The sequence below is a fragment of the Mytilus trossulus genome, chromosome 7, assembly GCF_036588685.1.
Source record: "Mytilus trossulus isolate FHL-02 chromosome 7, PNRI_Mtr1.1.1.hap1, whole genome shotgun sequence".
NCBI lineage: Eukaryota > Metazoa > Mollusca > Bivalvia > Mytilida > Mytilidae > Mytilus > Mytilus trossulus.
In genome coordinates this window covers 15701223-15723822 of record NC_086379.1, presented here as the reverse complement: position 1 = coordinate 15723822, position 22600 = coordinate 15701223, and the positions used below count along the sequence as shown (strand labels likewise).

Below are 22600 nucleotides of genomic sequence, written 5' to 3'. Positions count from 1 at the left end.
ATAAAATATTTCTTACGTTTTAGTCCCGCAGAACTAAGATAGCTTTGATTGATTGGTTAAATGTTTGCCTAACGTACAGTGGCAAATATGTCATGCATAATCAGGAAGAGAACTAATAAACAATAAGTACGATACCGGTATGTAGTTCACCATGCAAGTCGGAGAAATTAGATTGCAACAGGAAAATGATGATATTTGAATATGAACAGACATTTTACCTTGCAACAAGCTACCTACGGACCCAAAAGTGTTGTTGCAAGGGTTTTCAACGTGCATAGATAGTCACTGTGGACCGTCACGAAAAAGTATCGTGCAGTGATTGCCTTGTCATAAAGGTCTCTAGTAGGGTCACTGTCACGATTAAGACTGTACGTGTACTTTCTGATTTTGGTTGTGCCTAAACGATTTGGACGAACTAGATGTATACGTCATTCTCGGTTCAAATCAAAGCTTCTGTATCATAATATCATCCTGGATATGTCTCACACGGTTTACCGTAGTTTTCTACACATTCAATCAGAGTTAAGATAATGCGACCAAAATTACATATATTATACATGTACATGTATTATATATGTAATTTAATCTTAAGATTTTTTTCCCAAGGAAATGAGTTTCATTCACTTTGTATACCAAAAGCGACTTTACATTTTACATTTAAATGAAAATAATAACCTCAAGTTTGACGAAAAAGGCACATTATAGAATACTGTTTACACACTAGCCATTTGTTTTCTTCTCTACGGGTCGACATCGATCGACGAGGAATCAATAAACAGATAAACGGATGAATATTATAAATTGAAAATATAACTCACCTCGTGCATTTTTAGCTCACCTGGCCCGAAGGGCCAAGTGAGCTTTTCTCACCACTTGGCGTCCGTCGTCCGTCGTCGTCGTCGTCCGTCGTCGTCGTCGTTAACAATTTACATTTTGAACTTCTTCTAGAGAACCACTGAATGGAATGGAACCAAACATGGCATGAATGTTCCTTATGAGGTGCTGACCAAGTGTTGTTACTTTGTAGCCGATCCATCATCCAAGATGGCCGCCAGCGGGGGACTTAGTTTAACATAGGACACTATGGGAAATGCATACAAATGACTTCTTTTAGAGAACCATTGAATGGAATGAAACCAAACATGGCATGAATGTTCCTTATGAGGTGCTGACCAAGTGTTGTTACTTTGTTGCCGATCCATCATCCAAGATGGCCGCCAGCCGGGGACTTAGTTTAACATAGGACCCTATGGGAAATGCATACAAATGACTTCTTTTAGAGAACCACTGAATGGAATAAAACCAAACATAGCATGAATTATCCTAATGGGGTGCTGACCAAGTGTTGTTACTTTGTAGCCGATCCATCATCCAAGATGGCCGCCAGCGGGGGACTTAGTTTAACATAGGACCCTATGGGAAATGCATACAAATGACTTCTTCTAGAGAACCACTAAATGGAATGAAACCAAACATAGCATGAATATTCATTCCTTATGGAGTGCTGACCAAGTGTTGTTACTTTGTAGCCGATCCATTATCCAAGATGGCCACCAGCGGGGACTTAGTTTAACATAGCACCCTATTGGAAATGCATACAAATGACTTCTTTTAGTGAACCACTGAATGGAATGAAACCAAACATGGCATGAATGTTCCTTATGTGGTGCTGACCAAGTGTTGTTACTTTGTAGCCGATCCATCATCAAAGATGGCCGCCAGCAGGGGACTTAGTTTAACACAGGACCCTATGGGAAATGCATACAAATGACTTCTTTTAGAGAACCACTGAATGGAATAAAACCAAACATAGCATGAATGTTCCTTATGGGGTGCTGACCAAGTGTTGTTACTTTGTAGCCGATCCATCATCCAAGATGGCCGCCAGCGGGGGACTTAGTTTAACATAGGACCCTATGGGAAATGCATACAAATGACTTCTTTTAGAGAACCACTGAATGGAATGAAACCAAACATGGCATGAATGTTCCTTATGAGGTGCTGACCAAGTGTTGTTACTTTGTTGCTGATCCATCATCCAAGATAGCCGCCAGCCGGGGACTTAGTTTAACATAGGACCCTATGGGAAATGCATACAAATGACTTCTTTTAGAGAACCACTGAATGGAATAAAACCAAACATAGCATGAATGTTCCTTATGGGATGCTGACCAAGTGTTGTTACTTTTTAGCCGATCCATCATCCAAGATGGCCGCCAGCGGGGGACTTAGTTTAACATAGGACCCTATGGGAAATGCATACAAATGACTTCTTCTAGAGAACCACTAAATGGAATGAAACCAAACATAGCATGAATGTTCCTTATGGAGTGCTGACCAAGTGTTGTTACTTTGTAGCTGATCCATTATCCAAGAAGGCAGCCAGCGGGGGACTTAGTTTAACATAGGACCCTATTGGAAATGCATACAAATCACTTCTTCTAGTGAACCACTGAATGGAATGAAACCAAACATGGCATGAATGTTCCTTATGTGGTGCTGACCAAGTGTTGTTACTTTGTAGCTGATCCATCATCCAAGATGGCCGCCAGCGTGGGACTTAGTTTAACATAGGACCCTATGGGAAATGCATACAAATGACTTCTTTTAGAGAACCACTGAAGGAATGAAATCAAACATGGCATGAATGTTCCTAATGTGGTGCTGACCAAGTGTTGTTACTTTGTAGCCGATCCATTATCCAAGATTGCCGCCAGCGGGGGACTTAGTTTAACATAGGACCCTATAAGGAAATGCATACAAATGACTTCTTTTAGAGAACCACTGAATGGAATAAAACCAAACATTGCATGAATGTTCCTTATGAGGTGCTGACCAAGTGTTGTTACTTTGTAGCTGATCCATCATCCAAGATGGCCGCCAGCAGGGAACTTAGTTTAACATAGGACCCTATGGGAAATGCATACAAATGACTTCTTTTAGAGAACCACTGAATGGAATAAAACCAAACATGGCATGAATGTTCCTTATGAGGTGCTGACCAAGTGTTGTTACTTTGTAGCCGATCCGTCATCCAAGATGGCCGCCAGTGGGGGACTTTTGAATGAAATTAAACATGTTCCTTTTCTTATAAATGAGGTTGTGTTGTCACTTTTAGCCAAATTTTATATTTTTTTATATGATTTCAAAAACCCAAGTAGAATCAGGTGAGCGATACAGGCTCTTGAGAGCCTCTAGTTAAGTGCATCTTTCCAAACGAGCGAAAGGCATTGTTTACTACAGCAATGCATAATTTAAAATGAGTTTAGTTTATGTGTACACATCCATGTTTGATTTTGCAGTACACGTATCCTTTTATCAGGTCATTTACACAAATAGATAGTTGATAAAATATTTCTTACGTTTTAGTCCCGCAGAACTAAGATAGCCTTGATTGATTGATTGGTTAAATGATTGCCTAACGTACAGTGGCAAATATATCATGCATACTCAGGAAGAGAACTAATAAACAATAAGTACGATACCAGTATGTAGTTCATCATGAAAGTCGGAAAAATTAGATTGCAACAGGAAAATGATGATATTTGAATATGAACAGACATTTTACCTTGCAACAAGCTACCTACGGACCCAAAAGAGTTGTTGCAAGGGTTTTCAACGTGCAAAGATAGTCACTGTGGTACTCTCTCTACAAGAGACTTCGGTTTTAAAGTCTCCATTCTGACGGGACGTGGCTGCGTACTTATTCATCCCGATTTTGGCAAGAGTACGTTTATTTCCCGCTTGAAAGCAGACAGACGCTATCATACAGCTATAATTCCCAGTGTTGGGTTTTTTATTTACAAAACAAACTTCTTAATAATATAAGATCGATCATTTCATTCGTCGTATATTTATTTATCGAGTGCGGAAGATGAGGGTTTGATCCCCTGTCGGTATAAACCAGGCATGAAAATTTGTGCCTTATAAATTGGCGCTGTCTTTCAGCTGATAATGCGTTATTGACTGTATATAGTATTGCTATGAATATAGAGTTAATGAAAGGTACTGTAATATCTTATTATCCTAGAACTAACTTGTAAAAAAAGAGAACGACTTGCAATGACAAATTCAATAGTTTGAATAGCTATCCTGAAAAACTCAAGCTAATTGAGTTTTAATTTCATTATCATGGTTTTGTGTGTATTTAATACCTGTTAATATGATACTGGGCGATTCATTATAATCTGTAACCGCATTGAAGACGTATTAATTAAATAAATATATGATAAAATAATATATTATCAACATTAAGCTATTTCTTTACTAAGATTTACATTATAAAATCATGTGTCTGAATAATTTTTTTTAGTCTTGCCCGCGAGTACTATGTACGCATGATAACTGTATTACACGGTTTTTTTGGCGTAGTTTGTGTCAACTATATTGTACGTGCTTACCCTTATTTTAACTTTTTTTATAATGTAAGAATGTTGAAGTACAATCCTACGCGTGTATTTAACAACGTGAACAATATCCGATATATGTCGTAGTTTTTCCGGCTTTCCTCCTGTTTTGAAAAAATATTGATAATATCTAATCGCCAAACCCTTAAGAATTATATCCGATCAACTTGGCTTGACAGATTTTCACTAAATATGTTACTTGCAAATAGGATGTGTACCATCTAGCTGGGTTAAAAATGGATAGGCTGTGTTTTGTTTTGGTTGTAACGGGTCTTTTGTTATACAGCGCAGAAGAGAGCGTCAGTGGTAAGCTTTTCGATTTTGTATGTCCTTTAACGAATCAAATTCATATTAAAAAAACATGATTGTGCAGCTTTTTTAAAGTCCTATAATACAAGAATTCGAAGGTTCAACATTCAACGTTTTTATCGGATATTTTTTTATAGGACACTTTTTAAATAAATGTTTGATTGCTCTTTTGCAAATCTACATTTCTCTTACACCAAGCAACATTTCTGCAATATGCCAATCTTGAATCATTAGTTTTCCACAGTGGACATCAAAAATCTAACTGTAACTTATTTCAAATTATAAACGTAAACTGAAAAGCTTTCCGTAAGAATGCATATGAAAAAAAAACTCTGAATTTTTAGTATGCAGCCAACAAATAAACTCATCCTTTGGAACGATACAGCCACCAAAAGGCCGGAGGAATGTTAACTGTACATATGTGATCAATAACCCTACCGGAGATCCAGTAATATTAAGATTTCTTCATGTCAACATTCAAAATTCACCAGGCTGTGTAAAGAATTATATAGAGGTAAAACATCGTTATCAAAAAGATGATGTGGTATGATTGCCAATGAGACAACTATCCACAAAAGACCAAAATGACAGACATTAACAACTAGTTTGTCTTCTTGTTACAGTGACTCGTTATTTAGAAGAAGTTATGTAAAAATCAACACATTACAAGGACAAATATACTACGTACAGGATACAATCATAAAAATATTGAGTCATTGTGAAAGAAGAATGACAGCAATGTCGCTAGTTTTAACAATGAATCATACGCGTTTGAGAAACTATTAAAGAGGTTGACAGTTGTACTCTATTGTAAGCATAAGAGCAATGAACATAAATTGTGGTTTGCAGATTAATGTCAAATCGATTTCAGCGTAAATTATTATACTTGTTTTAAGGAAAAGGAAGAAAATTGTATATCAAAATGTTTTCAAGGTCGTTCTTATTCCGATTATTTCACTTTAATCGTTGCACTTACTTTCCGTTTTTAAAATGTGATTGTCACGCCATATATGTTCGTTCAGGAAAACTTGCAAAAACTCTCTGAGGGGTCTGCATATTGCATTGCTTCAATTCACAGTGACTTTTTAATTTCTTCTTTAATAAGGTTAAAGATGGTACAGAAAACACAGATGAGCCAGTTAGATTTTGTGGAAATTCTATTCCAAGACCTATTTTTGCTGTCTCCGGTGTTTTGACGCTTACCTTAATATCTGAATCACCTGTTGATTCCAACACATTCAAGGCAGAATTTTACAGTACGTATACAATCAACAATGATTACACGCATTTAATTATTAATATTAGGCAGTAAGATCAAAGGGAAAATATTCGAATTACCGATAAAGGAGTATCGCGGCATGCATCACCTACATGTATCATTTCCAGATTGTGGAATGCAGTTTCAAGTAAGCGATGCGGCTAGTAAAGAACTGACGATGATCTTCATACAAATGCATGACATATAGGTCGACTTTTAATTTACTTTCCTTATCGTAATTTATTTTTCAATTATTCAATGGATATTTTCAGTATGCATGTTTTATGGAGTATATTTTTGAGCTGGTATGATATGAAAATGTTGCAGCGCGAGATCTAAATAAAGCTTTTACTAAATTTTTAATGATGATCTATTAATAGAAATTTTAATTGTGGAAATATGATAATAATAGTTGTATTTTATCGGTATTTTATTTAACATGTAAGTATACTAAGACTTTCGAGCTGAACTTTTTGGTACTAGTAATTGATTTTTAATATTAAAGATTTGTTTATCATTGATTCCTTTTAAATAACGACGTTGATCTTATTTCTGTAGGCTGTTCAGATTGTATAAAGAGGATCAACAGTACAGACCAATCATTAGAGTATTTCTCTGATCCCAATAGAGAACCATTGGTCACAGATTTTGTTTATCTTATTGAGAACGATCGTCCAGTAATACTGAAGTTTACATCTATTAATTTGGATAAAAGTAAAGATTGTACATTTGAATATGTCCAGGTATAACCTTAATATGTTTCCTTCTTGATTTTACAATTATCTAACTTAATCCAAAAGATTATCAAAAAAAACCAAAAAGCTTTTATTAACTTATATACTGAAACAAATATCTCGGAAGCGGATATCCATAAAGTTATCTAATTTCTTACATGATACATGTAAAACTTCAAGGGGAAAGGGTGCATCGCTATAGTAATAATCCGTTTATGCATATATATGGATCAAATTTTTCCTCCGATTGACCCAAATGAAAGGTATCAAATCGATTATGACAACAACAAAAGGCGAACTAATAACATTATTCTACAAAGCCTAAAAAACAAAGTAAGACATGTATCACTAATAATCAGAACTATTAAATGGCAATGTGGACACAAATCAAGAATAATTCCATGTTAGGGCCAGCTTATTCATATAGGCATTGAAATTATCATTGACATAAAAGTTTGAACTACTGTTTGCCCTCTTATTAATTGATAAATCTTTTGCTTTCACAATTATTTTTTTCGATCTCTTTTTGAAACAGATTAAACGAGGAACTAGCTTTAACTCTCCGGAAGTGGGCACTTACTGTGGGAATGACATACCAAAACCTACGGTCCTACCTCCAGGACAATTTTCTATCGTATATCACACAGAAGAACCTTTCGGAAATCATGGATTTACTCTTTATTTCTACGAAGGTATTATATATTTTAATATTACTGTAATGAGCAAACAACTATTACCATTTCATTTGCAATTTTTTTTCTGCATTTTGTAATAATTATGCTCTCGTCTTTTATACCCAAGAATGTTGAATCACCTTTTATATAAGCTTTGGATTTCAAATATTTTAGATACGAGCATCACTGAAGAGACGTGTATTGTCAAAATGCGCATCTGGTGCAGGAAAATTGGTTCGTTAATGATATTGAAGTCTCAATAATGTACAGCTTGCCAAGATACCGGACAATTTAGAATATGAAATATGGTATAAACTGGTCTATTTTTGAAGACTTTATATGTTTCTCTTCGTGTATTAGTTCTGAGTTTTTCTGTGTTAAATTGTAACTTTCTGGCTAAACACGTGTACATTCAGAATGTCTTTTAAATCAGTGTACTTATCTTAAGATAATGTTGTTGTAAATTTTGCTTTTTGTTTTTTAATTAAAGATAGAATTTAAACAAATACCGAGTACTTCTAACTACCATTTTAGAATTAATTCGTCTGAAACATATCACTTTATGTTATGTATGTAGATAATAGTACGCAATCCTTACCAATTCCTAGTCAAGTTCTGGAAGGAAGAGGAAAATATGTCGAAGAGAGAACATCAAAGACAGGTATATATAAACTATAACGCCTGAAAACGTATCTTACCGATGTTACAGACAGATAAAAACTTATGGTACCGATGTTACAGCAAAAAACATTTGAAACTGAAGTTACAGTAAAAAAAACTTACGATACAAATGTAATATTTAAAAAGCGTATAATACAGATGTTACATTTTGTACCTTAAAAAAAGATGAACCCGATGATAAATTAAAAAAAAAACATATTTTACCGAAATTACCGAGAAAAACATATGACACCGAAATTACAGAAAAAAACATATGATTCCGAAATTACAGAAAAAAACATATGACATCGAAATTACAGAGAAAAAACATATGACATCGAAAATACAGAGAAAAAAACATATGACATCGAAATTACAGAAAAGAACGTATGATACCGATGTGACATTCTGTACATTAAAAAAAAGTTGATCCCGATGTTTAATTAAAAAAAGACAAATCGGACACCGAAATTACAGAAAAAAAACATATGCACCGAAATTACAGAAAAAAAACATATGACACCAAAATTACAGAAAAAAAACCATCTGACACCGAAATTACAGAAAAAAAACATATGACACCAAAATTACAAAAAAAAACAACATATGACACCAAAATTACAGAAAAAACGTAAAAAATATGATACCGATGTAACAGTAAAAGAAACGTATGATACCGATGTAACAGTAAAAGAAACGTATGATACTGATGTTACAGTAAAAAAAAAACCTTTGATATCTATGTTACAGTAAAACAAAACGTTTGATATCTATGTTACAGTAAAAGAAACGTATGATACCGATGTAACAGTAAAAGAAACGTATGATACCGATGTTACAGTAAAACAAAACGTTTGATATCTATGTTACAGTAAAACAAAACGTTTGATATCTATGTTACAGTAAAAGAAACGTATGATACCGATGTAACAGTAAAAGAAACGTATTATACCGATGTTACAGTAAAAGAAACGTATGATACCGATGTTACAGTAAAACAAAACGTTTAATATCTATGTTACAGTAAAACAAAACGTTTGATATCTATGTTACAGTAAAAGAAACGTATGATACCGATGTAACAGTAAAAGAAACGTATTATTCCGATGTTACAGTAAAAGAAACGTATGATACCGATGTTACAGTAAAACAAAACGTCTGATATCTATGTTACAGTAAAACAAAACGTTTGATATCTATGTTACAGTAAAAGAAACGTATGATACCGATGTCACAGTAAAAGAAACGTATGATACCGATGTAACAGTAAAAGAAACGTATGATATCTATGTTACAGTAAAACAAAACGTTTTGATATCTATGTTACAGTAAAACAAAACGTTTGATATCTATGTTACAATTAAAGAAACGTATGATACCGATGTTACAGTAAAACCGTTTGATATCTATATCTATATATATATAAATATGTTGCAATAAAACACGAACAGATGTTACAGTAAGCCACATGACACGAGTTTCTAGGATAACCTTCTTGTTTGAATTGATTTACATCTAGTCTTTTTGTGGCCTTTTAAAGCTTGTAAGCGCTAAGGTCTTTTCATTTTGAAGTTCGATGAAATACTGTGTTTTGCAATTATTCTATTGTTATCAAAATTTCTAGCATGTAACTTAACGTGTTTTACCTTCACTTTCAGCTATCTATGTGATCAGTACAGTTGGCTTTTGTATTGCAACTGTCTTCGTGGTCAACGGATTAATTATTTGGAAAAGGTATATTTACTATTATTACAAATATCTTCCAATATCTTGAATACACATTTATATAACAAACGCACAAAAAAGCATATTTCGTATACTTCAACGTCAAAATTTTATTGTGTGTGTGTGTGTGTGTGTTATTTGACATGCAATGGCATATCTTTCGTGAGGACTAAATTTAATCTTATTCTAGTAAAGACATACAATATCTAATATAATTCTCTTCATTTCTGTTCTTGTACAAAATGAATACTTGTAGCATTTCTTTTTATTCAACAGAAGAAGCAGACAAAAGAGAAATAAAGTCGAAACCGGTCTTGACAAGTATGCCACGCTGCAGAAGAAAGAACAAAACCCTACAGCCGATTATGAGAACGAAAATATCAACATAATATACAATCCAAACTATGTCGTAACAGGCAGTCCGGACCCTTGTGTTATAACAAAAATTGAAAACGTACACAGTTCTACCCCTAGTATCCTTGACGACGACAGTGAATCACCTTCTAACAACCAATCAGTGAAGAGCAATGGAGATGCAGACGCAGACTATGCTTTAGAAGAAGGCTCGTACTATGTTTTAAATATCGCGTCCAAAAATAAAGCTTTAGTGTCTGGTAAAATGGATGACAAAAAGGAGCGCAAAAAATCACAAGAATATGCAGATGTTGGATTTGAGGAAGATTCCCGTTTGCATTCGATGGATACACCTGATAAAATGTTTGAAGGAGTAACATTGAAGATCAGTGATATTCATCACAACCTATAAGAGAAAGCAAGAAAATCGAGTCTTTTCTCGTAAATTACGTGTGCTGACGCTTTAAACCTTTGCAAATCTTGGTACTGGTAGTCGCATTATAAAACAATCTGTCTTTTGGTAATTTTTAAACAAGGGTTATTAAGTACAAAGTTTAGTAGCGAGTGAAAAAAATTAGATAGGAATAATTTATAGATACGACAAAAATTAGAATCTGCCATGTCTTGATTTTGATATAAAACATGTTGTTGTCATAGTGGTAGTGCTGTCTATGTCCAATAATCTGATATCACATGGCTTAATGTTGCGCCAGTTTCTGCAAAGTCTTTATTATAATCCTTGAAATGATTTAATTTTGGTGGAAATGTATTCTTTAACATGACTTTGATTTAAGCCACTTAATTTATATTTTAAACTCAGCAAAGCAGATCTGAAATACATTTATGGATGCACAACTACACTAACCAATTAAATTATATAATATTCCATAAAACAAATTTCGGCGGTTTGAAATAGAAGTTAAATAAAGAAATATCATAAAACTAAAGGATCCTCAATCTAACTACAACCAAAGGACATATATATGAGACTTTGAACCAAATATTAAATAAACGAAAACACAATACACTACAATGGCGCGGATCCAGAGGGTGGGGAGATTCAGGGGTTGGAACCCCCTTTTTTTGGACTATCAATGCATTTGAATGGGGACGTGTAGATAGACCCCCCTTGTCCTGGATTAGGACCCCTCCCTCCTTTTTAAAATGGCTGGATCCGCCCTAGTCCGAGATTACTCTGACGTCTAACGGCTGTTTTGCCAGACACGCTGGGGCCTTGGGACCAACACCAAGGCCCCAGCTTGTCTAGCAAAACAGCCGTTAGACACCAGAGTAATCTCGGACTATATCCGCCCCTGCTACATTGATCAATAAAGGCATGATATCTGCAGTATTGAAAAAAAACTAGTGGTAGTTCGGCTTTGGATTTACGTTTAATCCTTTTTTGTTTAATCAGGTCTTCAACATGTTCATTACGTTTTTAACTTTCCAATATATTGGCCTCAAGAATCACTGAATAGATTTTATGTGTATGTTTATTATTATATATATTAAATGGATGCCCTCGTTTGTACATAATGTTAAAAAGAACAGAACTCAATAACAGTCAAAATGGCGTTATTTCTACATGATCTGAATATTGTGTAGAAGTTTCGTAACATTTGGTTGAGACAAATTTAATTCACCATTTTTTTCATTTGTAAAAAAGCATAACTCTAGAACGATGAAAGTGACACCAAAATTCAAACTTTTTATGTTTATTGTTACATTTGTAAATGATTAACCTAAGATTGAAATAACATTTGGTTGAGGCAATCTTAAGTTAGAGAATAGAGCACAATGTCGGGACGCACAAGGGTAAAACTTTATGCCTTCTCCGATACGACGGGGAAATAACAACTGTCCGTTGCAAGAACCTCTTCTTTTTAAGTAGTTGTAGTCCTACAGACATATATATTGTTTATCTGTCTGACTACCTTTAAAGGAGGGTACCTAACCTTGTAATGACTTAACAGTTCAGCTAACATTAATCTAACCAAAATAAATACTTTGTGTAGAAAGTTCGTAACATTTGGTTGAGACAAATTTAATCCACCATTTTTCCATTTGTAAAAAAGCATAACTCTAGAACGATGAAAGTGACACCAAAATTCAAACTTTTTATGTTTATTGTTACATTAATTTTGTAAATGATTAACTCAAGATTGAAATAACATTTGGTTGAGGCAATCTTAAGTTAGAGAATGGAGCACAATGTCGGGACGCACAAGGGTAAAACTTTATGCCTTCTCCGATACGATGGGGAAATAACAACTGTCCGTTGCAAGAACCTCTTCTTTTTTAAGTAGTTGTAATCCTACAGATATATATATTGTTTATCTGTCTGACTACCCTTAAAGGAGGGTACCTAACCTTGTAATGACTTAACAGTTCAGCTAGCATTAATCTGACCAAAATAAATACTTTTACGTACACGCTCAATGTAATCGGCTGAAACTCTCTTGTTGATTAACTGTTCAATTTCATACAATCCTTGACATGTAGATACAAGTACGGGACGTCGGATTAATTCAGCGTCACATATTACTGTTTAGAAAATTTGGCAACATTGTGAAATCCTCTCTTTCTATTTTCTTTTATTTAACATTGAATGCTCCATATTACCTAGTCAGAAAACGTTGTCAATAGATTTAGCGAGCTATCTAATCTAAAATGTGCACTCCAAGTGTTAACTGGTGTATTAAAATATGGTAATTTATTGATTCTTCGATCAAGCTGTTAATCCTACAGTTTGAAGGAAGTCAGTTTGTCTATGATTGGATGAGTTTCACGTTCCTTATAGGGTTAAGCATCCTTGCATTTACTATCGGAGATGTGCGTGCGTGATTTATTTCACGGCGATATTTCTGACACTATTATAATATAACCTCATTTTCAAGTGGTATTGGAAATTTCTGTCTTCATTTTGACCACCTTAACTATTGACTATACAGGGAATTCCTGCTGCTAGACGTTCAAAACTATCAATCAATCATCTAAGATCTGGCATCAACAGAAAATTATCAAACAAAAAAACAAACATCGATATCATTAGAACTAATTTCCTACTGCTGTTAGAATGAGACTTTGTTGACTTGCTTGCTTTATGTTGTATAAATAAACAAACATCATTAGAGCTAATTTCCTACTGCATGTAGAATGAGACTTTGGTTGACTTGCTTGCTTTGTGTTGTATAAATGTAAGTTCAAGCATTGCAATTAAGATTATCATCTGCAACCAATATGAATAGGCGGAGTTTGACCTTATACTTCAATTTGATTTGATGTTATCCTGGAGGTTAAGAATCAAATAAAATTGAGAATAGAAATGGGAAATGTATCAAAGAGACAACAACCCGACCATAGGAAAAACAACAGCAGCAGGCCACCAACAGGTCTTCAATGTAACGAGAAATTCCCACATCCGGAGGCGTCCTTCATCTGGCCACTAAAGTATACATGTGTACAGGTTTAACTCGAATCTTTGACATAAGAGAACCAGCTAGTATATCAGATGGTTCACAAAAGGGTCTAGGCAGAAAAATGTTTATTATTATATATATTTAATGGATGCCCTCGTTTGTACATAATGTTAAAAAGGACAGAACTCAATAACAGTCAAAATGACGGTATTTCTACATGATCTGAATATTGTGTAGAAGTTTCGTAACATTTGGTTGAGACAATTTAATTCACCATTTTTCCATTTGTAAAAAAGCATAACTCTAGAACGATGAAAGTGACACCAAAATTCAAACTTTTTATGTTTATTGTTACATTAATTTTGTAAATGATTAACTTAAGATTGAAATAACATTTGGTTGAGGCAATCTTAAGTTAGAGAATGGAGCACAATGTCGGGACGCACAAGGGTAAAACTTTATGCCTTCTCCGATACGATGGGGAAATAGCAACTGTCCGTTGCAAGAACCTCTTCTTTTTTAAGTAGTTGTAGTCCTACAGACATATATATTGTTTATCTGTCTGACTACCCTTAAAGGAGGGTACCTAACCTTGTAATGACTAAACAGTTCAGCTAGCATTAATCTGACCAAAATAAATACTTTTACGTACACACTCAATGTAATCGGCTGAAACTCTCTTGTTGATTAACTTCAATTTCATACAATCCTTGACATGTAGATACAAGTACGGGACGTCGGATTAATTCAGCGTCACATATTGTTGTTTAGAAAATTTGGCAACATTGTGAAATCCTCTCTTTCTTTTTTCTTTTATTTCACCTAGAATGCTCCATATTACCTAGTCTATAGATTTAGCGAGCTATCTAATCTAAAATGTGCACTCCAAGTGTTACCTGGTGTATTAAAATATGGTACTTTATTGATTCTTCGATCAAGCTGTTAATCCTACAGTTTGAAGGAAGTCAGTTTGTCTATGATTGGATGAGTTTCACGTTCATTGTAGGGTTAAGCATATTGCATTTACTATCGGAGATGTGCGTGCGTGATTTATTTCACGGCGATATTTCTGTCACCATTATAATATAACCTCATTTTCAAGTGGTATTGGTAATTTCTGTCTTCATTTTGTCCACCTTAACTATTGACTATACAGGGAATTCCTGCTGCTAGACGTTCAAAACTATCAATCAATCATCTAAGATCTGGCATCAACAGAAAATTATCAAACAAAAAAAACAAACATCATTAGAACTAATTTCCTACTGCTGTTAGAATGGGACTTTGGTTGACTTGCTTGCTTTGTGTTGTATAAATGTAAGTTCAAGTTTTGCCATTTAGATTATCATCTGCAACCAATATGAATAGGCGGAGTTTGACCTTATACTTCAATTTGATTTGATGTTATCCTGGAGGTAAAGAATCAAATAAAATTGAGAATGGAAATGGGGAATGTATCAAAGAGACAACAAACCCGACCATAGGAAAAACAACAGCAGAAGGCCACCAACAGGTCTTCAATGTAACGAGAAATTCCCACATCCGGAGGCGTCCTTCATCTGGCCCCTAAAGTATACATGTGTACAGGTTTAATTCGAATCTTTGACATAAGATAACCAGCTAGTATATCAGAAAAATGTCACAGGACAACACAGAAAATGAACTGGTGTCACAAAATAGCCGGGTGTGATTACCATTCAGGAACACTTGAGATCATCTCAGGTTTTTAGTTTTTGTTGCACTCTTTAGATTTTTCTATGTTTTGTTACTTTTGTATATACTTGCTGGTCTTTTGACCGTTTTGGGATTTTTGTCATGCCATTTTTAGTTTGTATTCGACTCATGAGTTTGAGTAAGTTTTTGATATCTTTTGAAGCTAAACATACAGCATTAAAATAACACAGTGACACTGGCAATAAAAAAATAACAGGTACTAGGAAAATACTATTTATTCAAGTGTAGAAAATTAGGTGAATTTCTAAAGCTATGTAACAATAAGAAGTATATCTTTAAGCATTTGTAAAGGAATGAAGAAAACAGATAAAATATATAAGTGGAATGTTATTTCCCTTGGTAAAGCAAAGAAATTCAGATTGAATATCAATACGAAAAAATCAACCGTTGTTTGTTGAACACAGAATCTTCTCCTGTCAGTTAGAAGTGTAAATAACACACCAGCAATAAGGTTCTCTGCTAGGATTGTATAAGTCCTGTTTCTTACATCCTTGTGTATGGAATTTAGAATTATAATATTATAACTTTTGTTAACTTTTCAGTATTATTAAATGGGAAAAACAATAAGAATATTAAATCTAAAATTTTATCTACATGAATATTTTCAAAATCTATAACTGAATGATTAATTCTTATTTTTTTTAAACCTTGCATTATACAAACTTTGACTTAATGGTTTTAAACAGTTAGATTGAGGGGACTACTCATTTCTTGAACAGCTCTTAATTGTAAAGCTGAGTGTAAAGCTTTGGAACTCTGATAAAAATAGTTTAACCACTGAACCAGAAAGATTTTTCATGAATCCCTTAATCACTTCAAGTTCCTCAATAATTTTGACAATTTACAAACCAAATCTTTTCCCCAGAATGCCTTGCTGCAAAGAAGATTCAGTGTTCAACAAACAAATAGTAAACTCTAAAATCAAGAATTTTTCTATCAAGCCAATACAACTATTGTTCTACCAATTTTTACACATCTAAAATGATTTCCTTGATAATATTACAGATATAAAAACAAAATGTTTGATTCGTGAACTAAGTACAACAAATACATATTTAATATGGTATACGAAACATGATAAATGTACAATTTGTAAAAAAAATCATCACAACGACCTCATGTGGGACAATGAACAATACAAACTATGGGTAGTAATTATAAAATATTTGTCCTACTATGGCATAAATTCAATCTGTATAAACAACTTTTTCAAAGAGATAATAAAGTAATGTCATATAATTATGCTGTACAATTTCTGAGATTATAATTCTAGGAATTTTTCCATGCTCCCAATAGAGTATAACTCTTTTAATAAACATACTGAAAAGGCCCTAACAACCAGTTCAACTTGCCATCAAATGATCGTTCCACTAAATGTATAATCAACTTAAAGCAAATTTTTCTACATCAATTCTGAATAACCAATTTAAAATATATGTATTTCATGGCACAAATTATCAATTTTCTTACTTCTAATTGTATCATGTTTTAAAAGTTTTAATTAATGGTTAAAAATTGATTGTAATTTTTCATGTTCAGTTGCTCTTAAAATACTTCTTTAGTCTCAAATCGGTTGATACTCCAATCTTTATATTTCCCTGTATTGTTCAATGACTTTGATAAAATGTGTATAATTCCTCTGAAAGGCACAATATAAAAAACATCTATAAATCAAGTGTTTTATATATGCATCATGCTATTTTTGACATGCTTTAATTTACCTCCTCTATAATATTTTCATTAATTTTGCCCTAACATGAAAATGAAGAAAGAAGCTATGTATTTCAGTCTTTGCATCAATCTTCAATTGTATGTGTCCTAAAAACCATAACATTAAATCTTGGACATTAGACAATATGCATCCAAACACATTGCCATTATAAACTTAATAACCAAATCTGAAAACAAATTTTACAAATGCCCTAACAAGACTACTGGTCTTGACTAAGAATTAAAAATATATTGGTAAAATCAGAAAAGCATGGACACAATATTAGTCTTACAAAACAATTCTATAAACTAGAGGCTCTAAAGAGCCTGTGTCGCTCACCTTGGTCTATGTGAATATTAAACAAAGGAAGCAGATTGAAAATTGACTACAAAGGTCAATAACTCCTACAGGGGTCAATTGACCATTTCGTTCATGTTGACTTATTTGTAGATCTTACTTTGCTGAACATTATTGCTGTTTACAGTTTACCTATATCTATAATAATATTCAATATAATAACCAAAAACAGCAAAATTTCCTTAAAATTACCAATTCAGGGGCCGCAACACAAAAACAGGTTGTCCAATTCATCTGAAAATTTCAGGGCAGATAGATCTTGACCTGATTAACAATTTTACTTCATGTCAGATTTTCTCTAAATTATTTGGTTTTTGAGTTATAAGCCAAAAACTGCATTTTACCCCTATGTTCTATTTTTAGCCGTGGCGGCCATCTTGGTTTGATGGCCAGGTCACCGGACACATTTTTTAAACAAGAAACCCCAAAGATGATTGTGGCCAAGTTTGGATCAATTTGGCACAGCAGTTTCAGAGAAGAAGATTTTAGTAAAAGATATATAAAATTTCAAAAAATGGTTAAAAATTGACTTTAAAGGGCAATAACTCCTAAAGGGGTCAACTGACCATTTTGGTCATGTTGACTTATTTGTAAATCTGACCTTGCTGAACATTATTGCTGTTTACAGTTTACCTATATCTATAATAATATTCAATATAATAACCAAAAACAGCAAAATTTCCTTAAAATTACCAATTCAGGGGCCGCAACCCAAAAACAGGTTGTCCAATTCATCTGAAAATTTCAGGGCAGATAGATCTTCACCTGATTAACAATTTTACCCCAATGTCAGATTTGCTCTAAATGCTTTGGTTTTTGAGTTATAAGCCAAAAACTGCATTTTACCCCTATGTTCTATTTATAGCCATGGCGGTCATCTTGGTTAGTTGGCGGGGTCACCGGACACAATTTTTAAACTAGATACCCCAATGATGATTGTGGCCAAGTTTCAAATAATTTGGCCCAGCAGTATCAGAGGAGAAGATTTTTCTAAAAGATTACTAAGATTTACGAAAAATGGTTAAAAATTGACTATAAAGGGCAATAACTCCTAAAGTGGTCAACTGATCATTTTGGTCATGTTGACTTATTTGTAGATCTTACTTTGCTGAACATTATTGCTTTTTACAGTTTATCTCTATCTGAAATAATATTCAAGATAATAACCAAAAACAACAAAATTTCCTTAAAATTACCAATTCAGGGGCAGCAACCTAACAACGGAATGTCAGATTCATCTGAAAATTTCAGGGCAGATAGATCTTAACCTGATTAACAATATTACCCCATGTCAGATTTGCCCTAAATGCTTTGGTTTTTGAGTTATAAGCCAAAAACTGCATTTTACCCCTATGTTCTATTTATAGCCATGGCAGCCATCTTGGTTAGTTGGCGGGGTCACCGGACACAATTTTTAAACTAGATACCCCAATGATGATTGTGGCCAAGTTTGGTTAAATTTGGCCCAGTAGTTTCAGAGGAGAAGATTTTTGTAAAAGTTAACGCAGGACGACGACGGACGACGACGACGACGACGGACGACGACGGACGCCGGACGCCAAGTGATGAGAAAAGCTCACTTGGCCCTTCGGGCCAGGTGAGCTAAAAAACTGCAATTTGCCAGTTATCATGTGTATTTGAAATTTTTCTCTGATACAGGAGATAACTCAATCAAATGGGAGATAACTCCATCTAATGGTAGATAACTTTATCAAATGGGAAATAACTCAATCAAATGGGAGATTACTCCATCTAATGGTAGATAACTTTATCAAATGGGAGATAACTCAATCAAATGGGAGATAACTCCATCTAATGGTAGATTACTTTATCAAATGGGAAATAACTCCATCTAATGGTAGATAACTTTATCAAATGGGAAATAACTCCATCTAATGGTAGATAAGTTGATCCAATGGAAGATATAACCATAAAACAGGAGATAAATCCATTAAATGAAACTTGATAGGTTAAAGAGAAATGTATAACATTCACTGAAAGTAATTTTAATTCCACTGAAGTAACACTTATTTGATCACGGAATTGAATGCAAACATCTTACACAATATGTTTATTTACAATGGCAATGATAATGAAAATTATGATATTGTTATCTATAAATGTCCATTGTACAATAAATGTGAAATTTTGGAATAACTAGTGATAAAATGAAATGTCAACATTGAAGCTCTGTATATTTGTGTAGAAATGACTAAATGCAAAGTAACATAAACAAAATTATCAGATCTAGACTAGCAGATCATATACATATATCTATTGCAAACTAACCTCAAAAAAAATCCCAGTACTTTCTTACATTTATTTGTTTCCCACTAAATAAACGATCTAAAAAAGTGCAAACTATAATAAAAATTGACCCTTAAAATTTGTCCTACAATTATTCTGAGCCAATATTGTTATGTGTTTAGTATTTTCTTCTAAACAGAGTTTTCCTCACAAAAATTAATGGTCAAATTATGTAACACCAACCAACATCTCTCCATGCTCAATTGAAGAAGTAACCAATATTTCTAATTATAACATACTTAGGTGTAACAGTTAGGATATGTTGTAGCTGTAAAAGAACAAGAAGTTAGTCCTAATAAACATTCATAATAAAAAATTACATCTTAAGGTCCAAAAATTATCTAAAACAAAGAAAATGTGTCCATATAATAGAACTGTCTGTGATTCATAACAAGGCATTTTGTTATACTGCTCATGTGTAAAGATTTAATTTGCCTCTAAGGTAAGGTAAAAATAAATGACTGCGGTTTCCTGTATCACATTATTTTCTCTCAGTTTGATTTTTTGCATTTAAACCCGTAACTCACTTGTTTAAATCAATCTTTAAAGATATTTCATCGCTCCAACAATCACATTTAGGGCTTAAAATATAACTTTCAAATGGTTTGTTTTACAAAAATGCCCTCCTTTTCACTACTTTTAAATTTTGAGTGTTTTTCAGTGGGATTTGACAGTCAATAAAATATCTCTGTCTGTAGAATAATTAAACAACCATAGGTCATCCATTGTATGAACAAAACCCTACCATATAGTAAGCTAGGCATTACATGGGCAGCATATTTAGGTAGAAGTAGTTTCAAACCAAATCAGGGCCTTTGAAATTAAACTGCTTTATTTCAAAGATTTGTTAGCCCTCCTTAGAAAAACATCAACTAAAAGTTTTGGTTAGATGAGAAATCTTTGTTTTCAAATGCAATGTGAATACTCCTTTGTATTGTTTCTTAGAGACTGTACTTTAAATATATCAGACAAATGAATTCAGGACTGAAAATCTGATTTCTATAAACACCCCACTCTTATATCTTTTGTTTTCAGGTGAAATATGTAAGTTTCATAAAAACTATATTAAAGTAAATAATTAATGTTAGAAAAGATTATAATACACAATCTATATTATGAAAGGTCTGTATAGGTAAAGTTAATATGTGCTTATGTATAGTCATGAAAATTACAAATGATACTAGCATAACACCCTTCCTGTGTTTTGAAACTAATTTAACTCAGAAATAATCGTGTGCATTTATTATTGCGATTTTGTCATTTTAAAATTAAATGTGAATCCAATTTTTACGATTTTGAGAAAAATCCTGTTCAATTCATATAAAATATTTCAAAATGCAAGTTAAAATTATTGCGTTTGCAACACTGGCATTTTTAACAATAATAAAAACCTCGCTTTAATTTAAGAATTAACAGTATGAACTGGATATGATAACTTTGACCTTCAGACATGTTTCAATTTGTTTAATTATTAATTAAGAACTTTTTCAAGTGCAAAAAAAAAACTGACTCCCAGAAAATTGGAACAGTTAGTGAATCTTCAAAACAGTTAACACAATCAATCCCCTGTAAATGAGCTTCTCTAATTTATCCTAGCAACCATCAAAGGTAGCCTCTAAAATTCTAATATCAAACCTATAAGAAATTTCACACCTTATTTAAGTTTTCAGAAGCATGGCATTTATCTGTACTGAACTCAACAATAATCAATTCTATAGATATAGCACTACAGCGTACATAACGAAAATAAATCTTTCAAAGCCAACATAACAGTTTAACAGCATTGTAAAATTAAAGTATCTTATTTACATGGACTGAATGTTTAAATCAAGATGGTGTGTAATGATATCTTTTTTATTGGAAACAAAAGATCGTAAATAGTGACTTAATTGAATTGTTATCTTTTAACTTAACATTAAATGAGATATTTTGTGTTGTTTGACACTTAAATGAGACAAAACTTAAGTGTATATATGAGCTGTAGTTCCCGTTTTATAAAATGTGAGAAAAAAATATGTCAATGCAGAATAGATATATCCCTGATCATTTTTTTTTTAACTAATTCATCTGCCCGAACAAATGAATGCAAAACTAGACAAAACATTTAACTTAATGTCATAACTTTCATAAAGCTTCTACAAAGTAAAATATGTAGAATCAAACACTTTATAAGAGTTAACCTGGAACTCTGATCTATATGACAGTCCATTCGTTAAGGATGCGTTTTATTATTTGATTTTGCCATGTGATTATGACTTTCCGAATTGATTTTCCTCTAAGATCAGTATTTTTGTGATTTTACTTTTTTTTATATTGTCTTAAGAGTTATTTCCCTTTAGTCATAAAAATTTTCAATTTGCATGAATTTGTTCTGATATTTATTGTTTTCATGTTATGAATTTCCATCTGATTTTTCTGTTCTCACTTAAAAAAAAGTGCAATAAATGGATGGCATTTGTACAACCTTTTTTTAAATAAACATAGAACTTCCATTTGAAAATCTGTCTTAAAAATTTAGATTAGGATTTGTTCAAACGTATTAAAAATTTGATCATCATCTGTTGCATTTAAACTTTTGAAATAGATAGGGTCATTAAATTCAGGTACAATTAATTTTCATGGATTCATTATTAGATTGTTTATATGTCTTAACATGTTTAAGGGTAAAAAAATATCTATTTTTAAATGTAGAAAACTGAAAGTTCACCATTTTACATAAAGTAAGTAAAAAAAATTCTAAATATTGGATTAATTAGTCAATTTTTCTCGGTATAAAAAAATTATATATTTGCTTCTAAACAACATTCTGAAATTATATTTAATTGCATAATTATGTTTTTTTATCCATCATAAATAAGATGTCAATCTATAATATAATTTGAAGCTAAAATTTAATACAAGATTAAATTCAAAATTATACTTTTCATTTTAATGTGTTAAATTGCGGGAATA

General features: G+C 32.9%; 1 protein-coding gene across 1 annotated transcript; it reads left to right on the top strand.

Moving 5' to 3' along the window:
• Positions 1–4546: 4546 nt before the first annotated feature.
• On the top strand, positions 4547–10776 carry LOC134724695 (cubilin-like). Its single transcript, XM_063587870.1, has 8 exons — positions 4547–4712; positions 5060–5229; positions 5821–5971; positions 6532–6716; positions 7243–7399; positions 7959–8042; positions 9700–9775; positions 10043–10776. The coding sequence occupies exons 1-8, from the start codon at positions 4643–4645 to the stop codon at positions 10530–10532; spliced, it is 1383 nt and encodes a 460-aa protein (XP_063443940.1). The 5' UTR covers positions 4547–4642; the 3' UTR covers positions 10533–10776.
• The last annotated feature ends 11824 nt before the right edge of the window (positions 10777–22600 follow it).

What these genes read in the sequence shown, in the direction of transcription:
- LOC134724695 (XM_063587870.1), top strand. Translation starts at nt 4,643, where the DNA reads ATGGATAGGCTGTGTTTTGTTTTGGTTGTAACGGGTCTTTTGTTATAC. An exon ending in GTGTAAAGAATTATATAGAG is followed by an intron (nt 5,230 to 5,820) that starts GTAAAACATCGT and finishes TTCTTTAATAAG; the next exon opens with GTTAAAGATGGTACAGAAAA. An exon ending in AGAGAGAACATCAAAGACAG is followed by an intron (nt 8,043 to 9,699) that starts GTATATATAAAC and finishes CTTCACTTTCAG; the next exon opens with CTATCTATGTGATCAGTACA.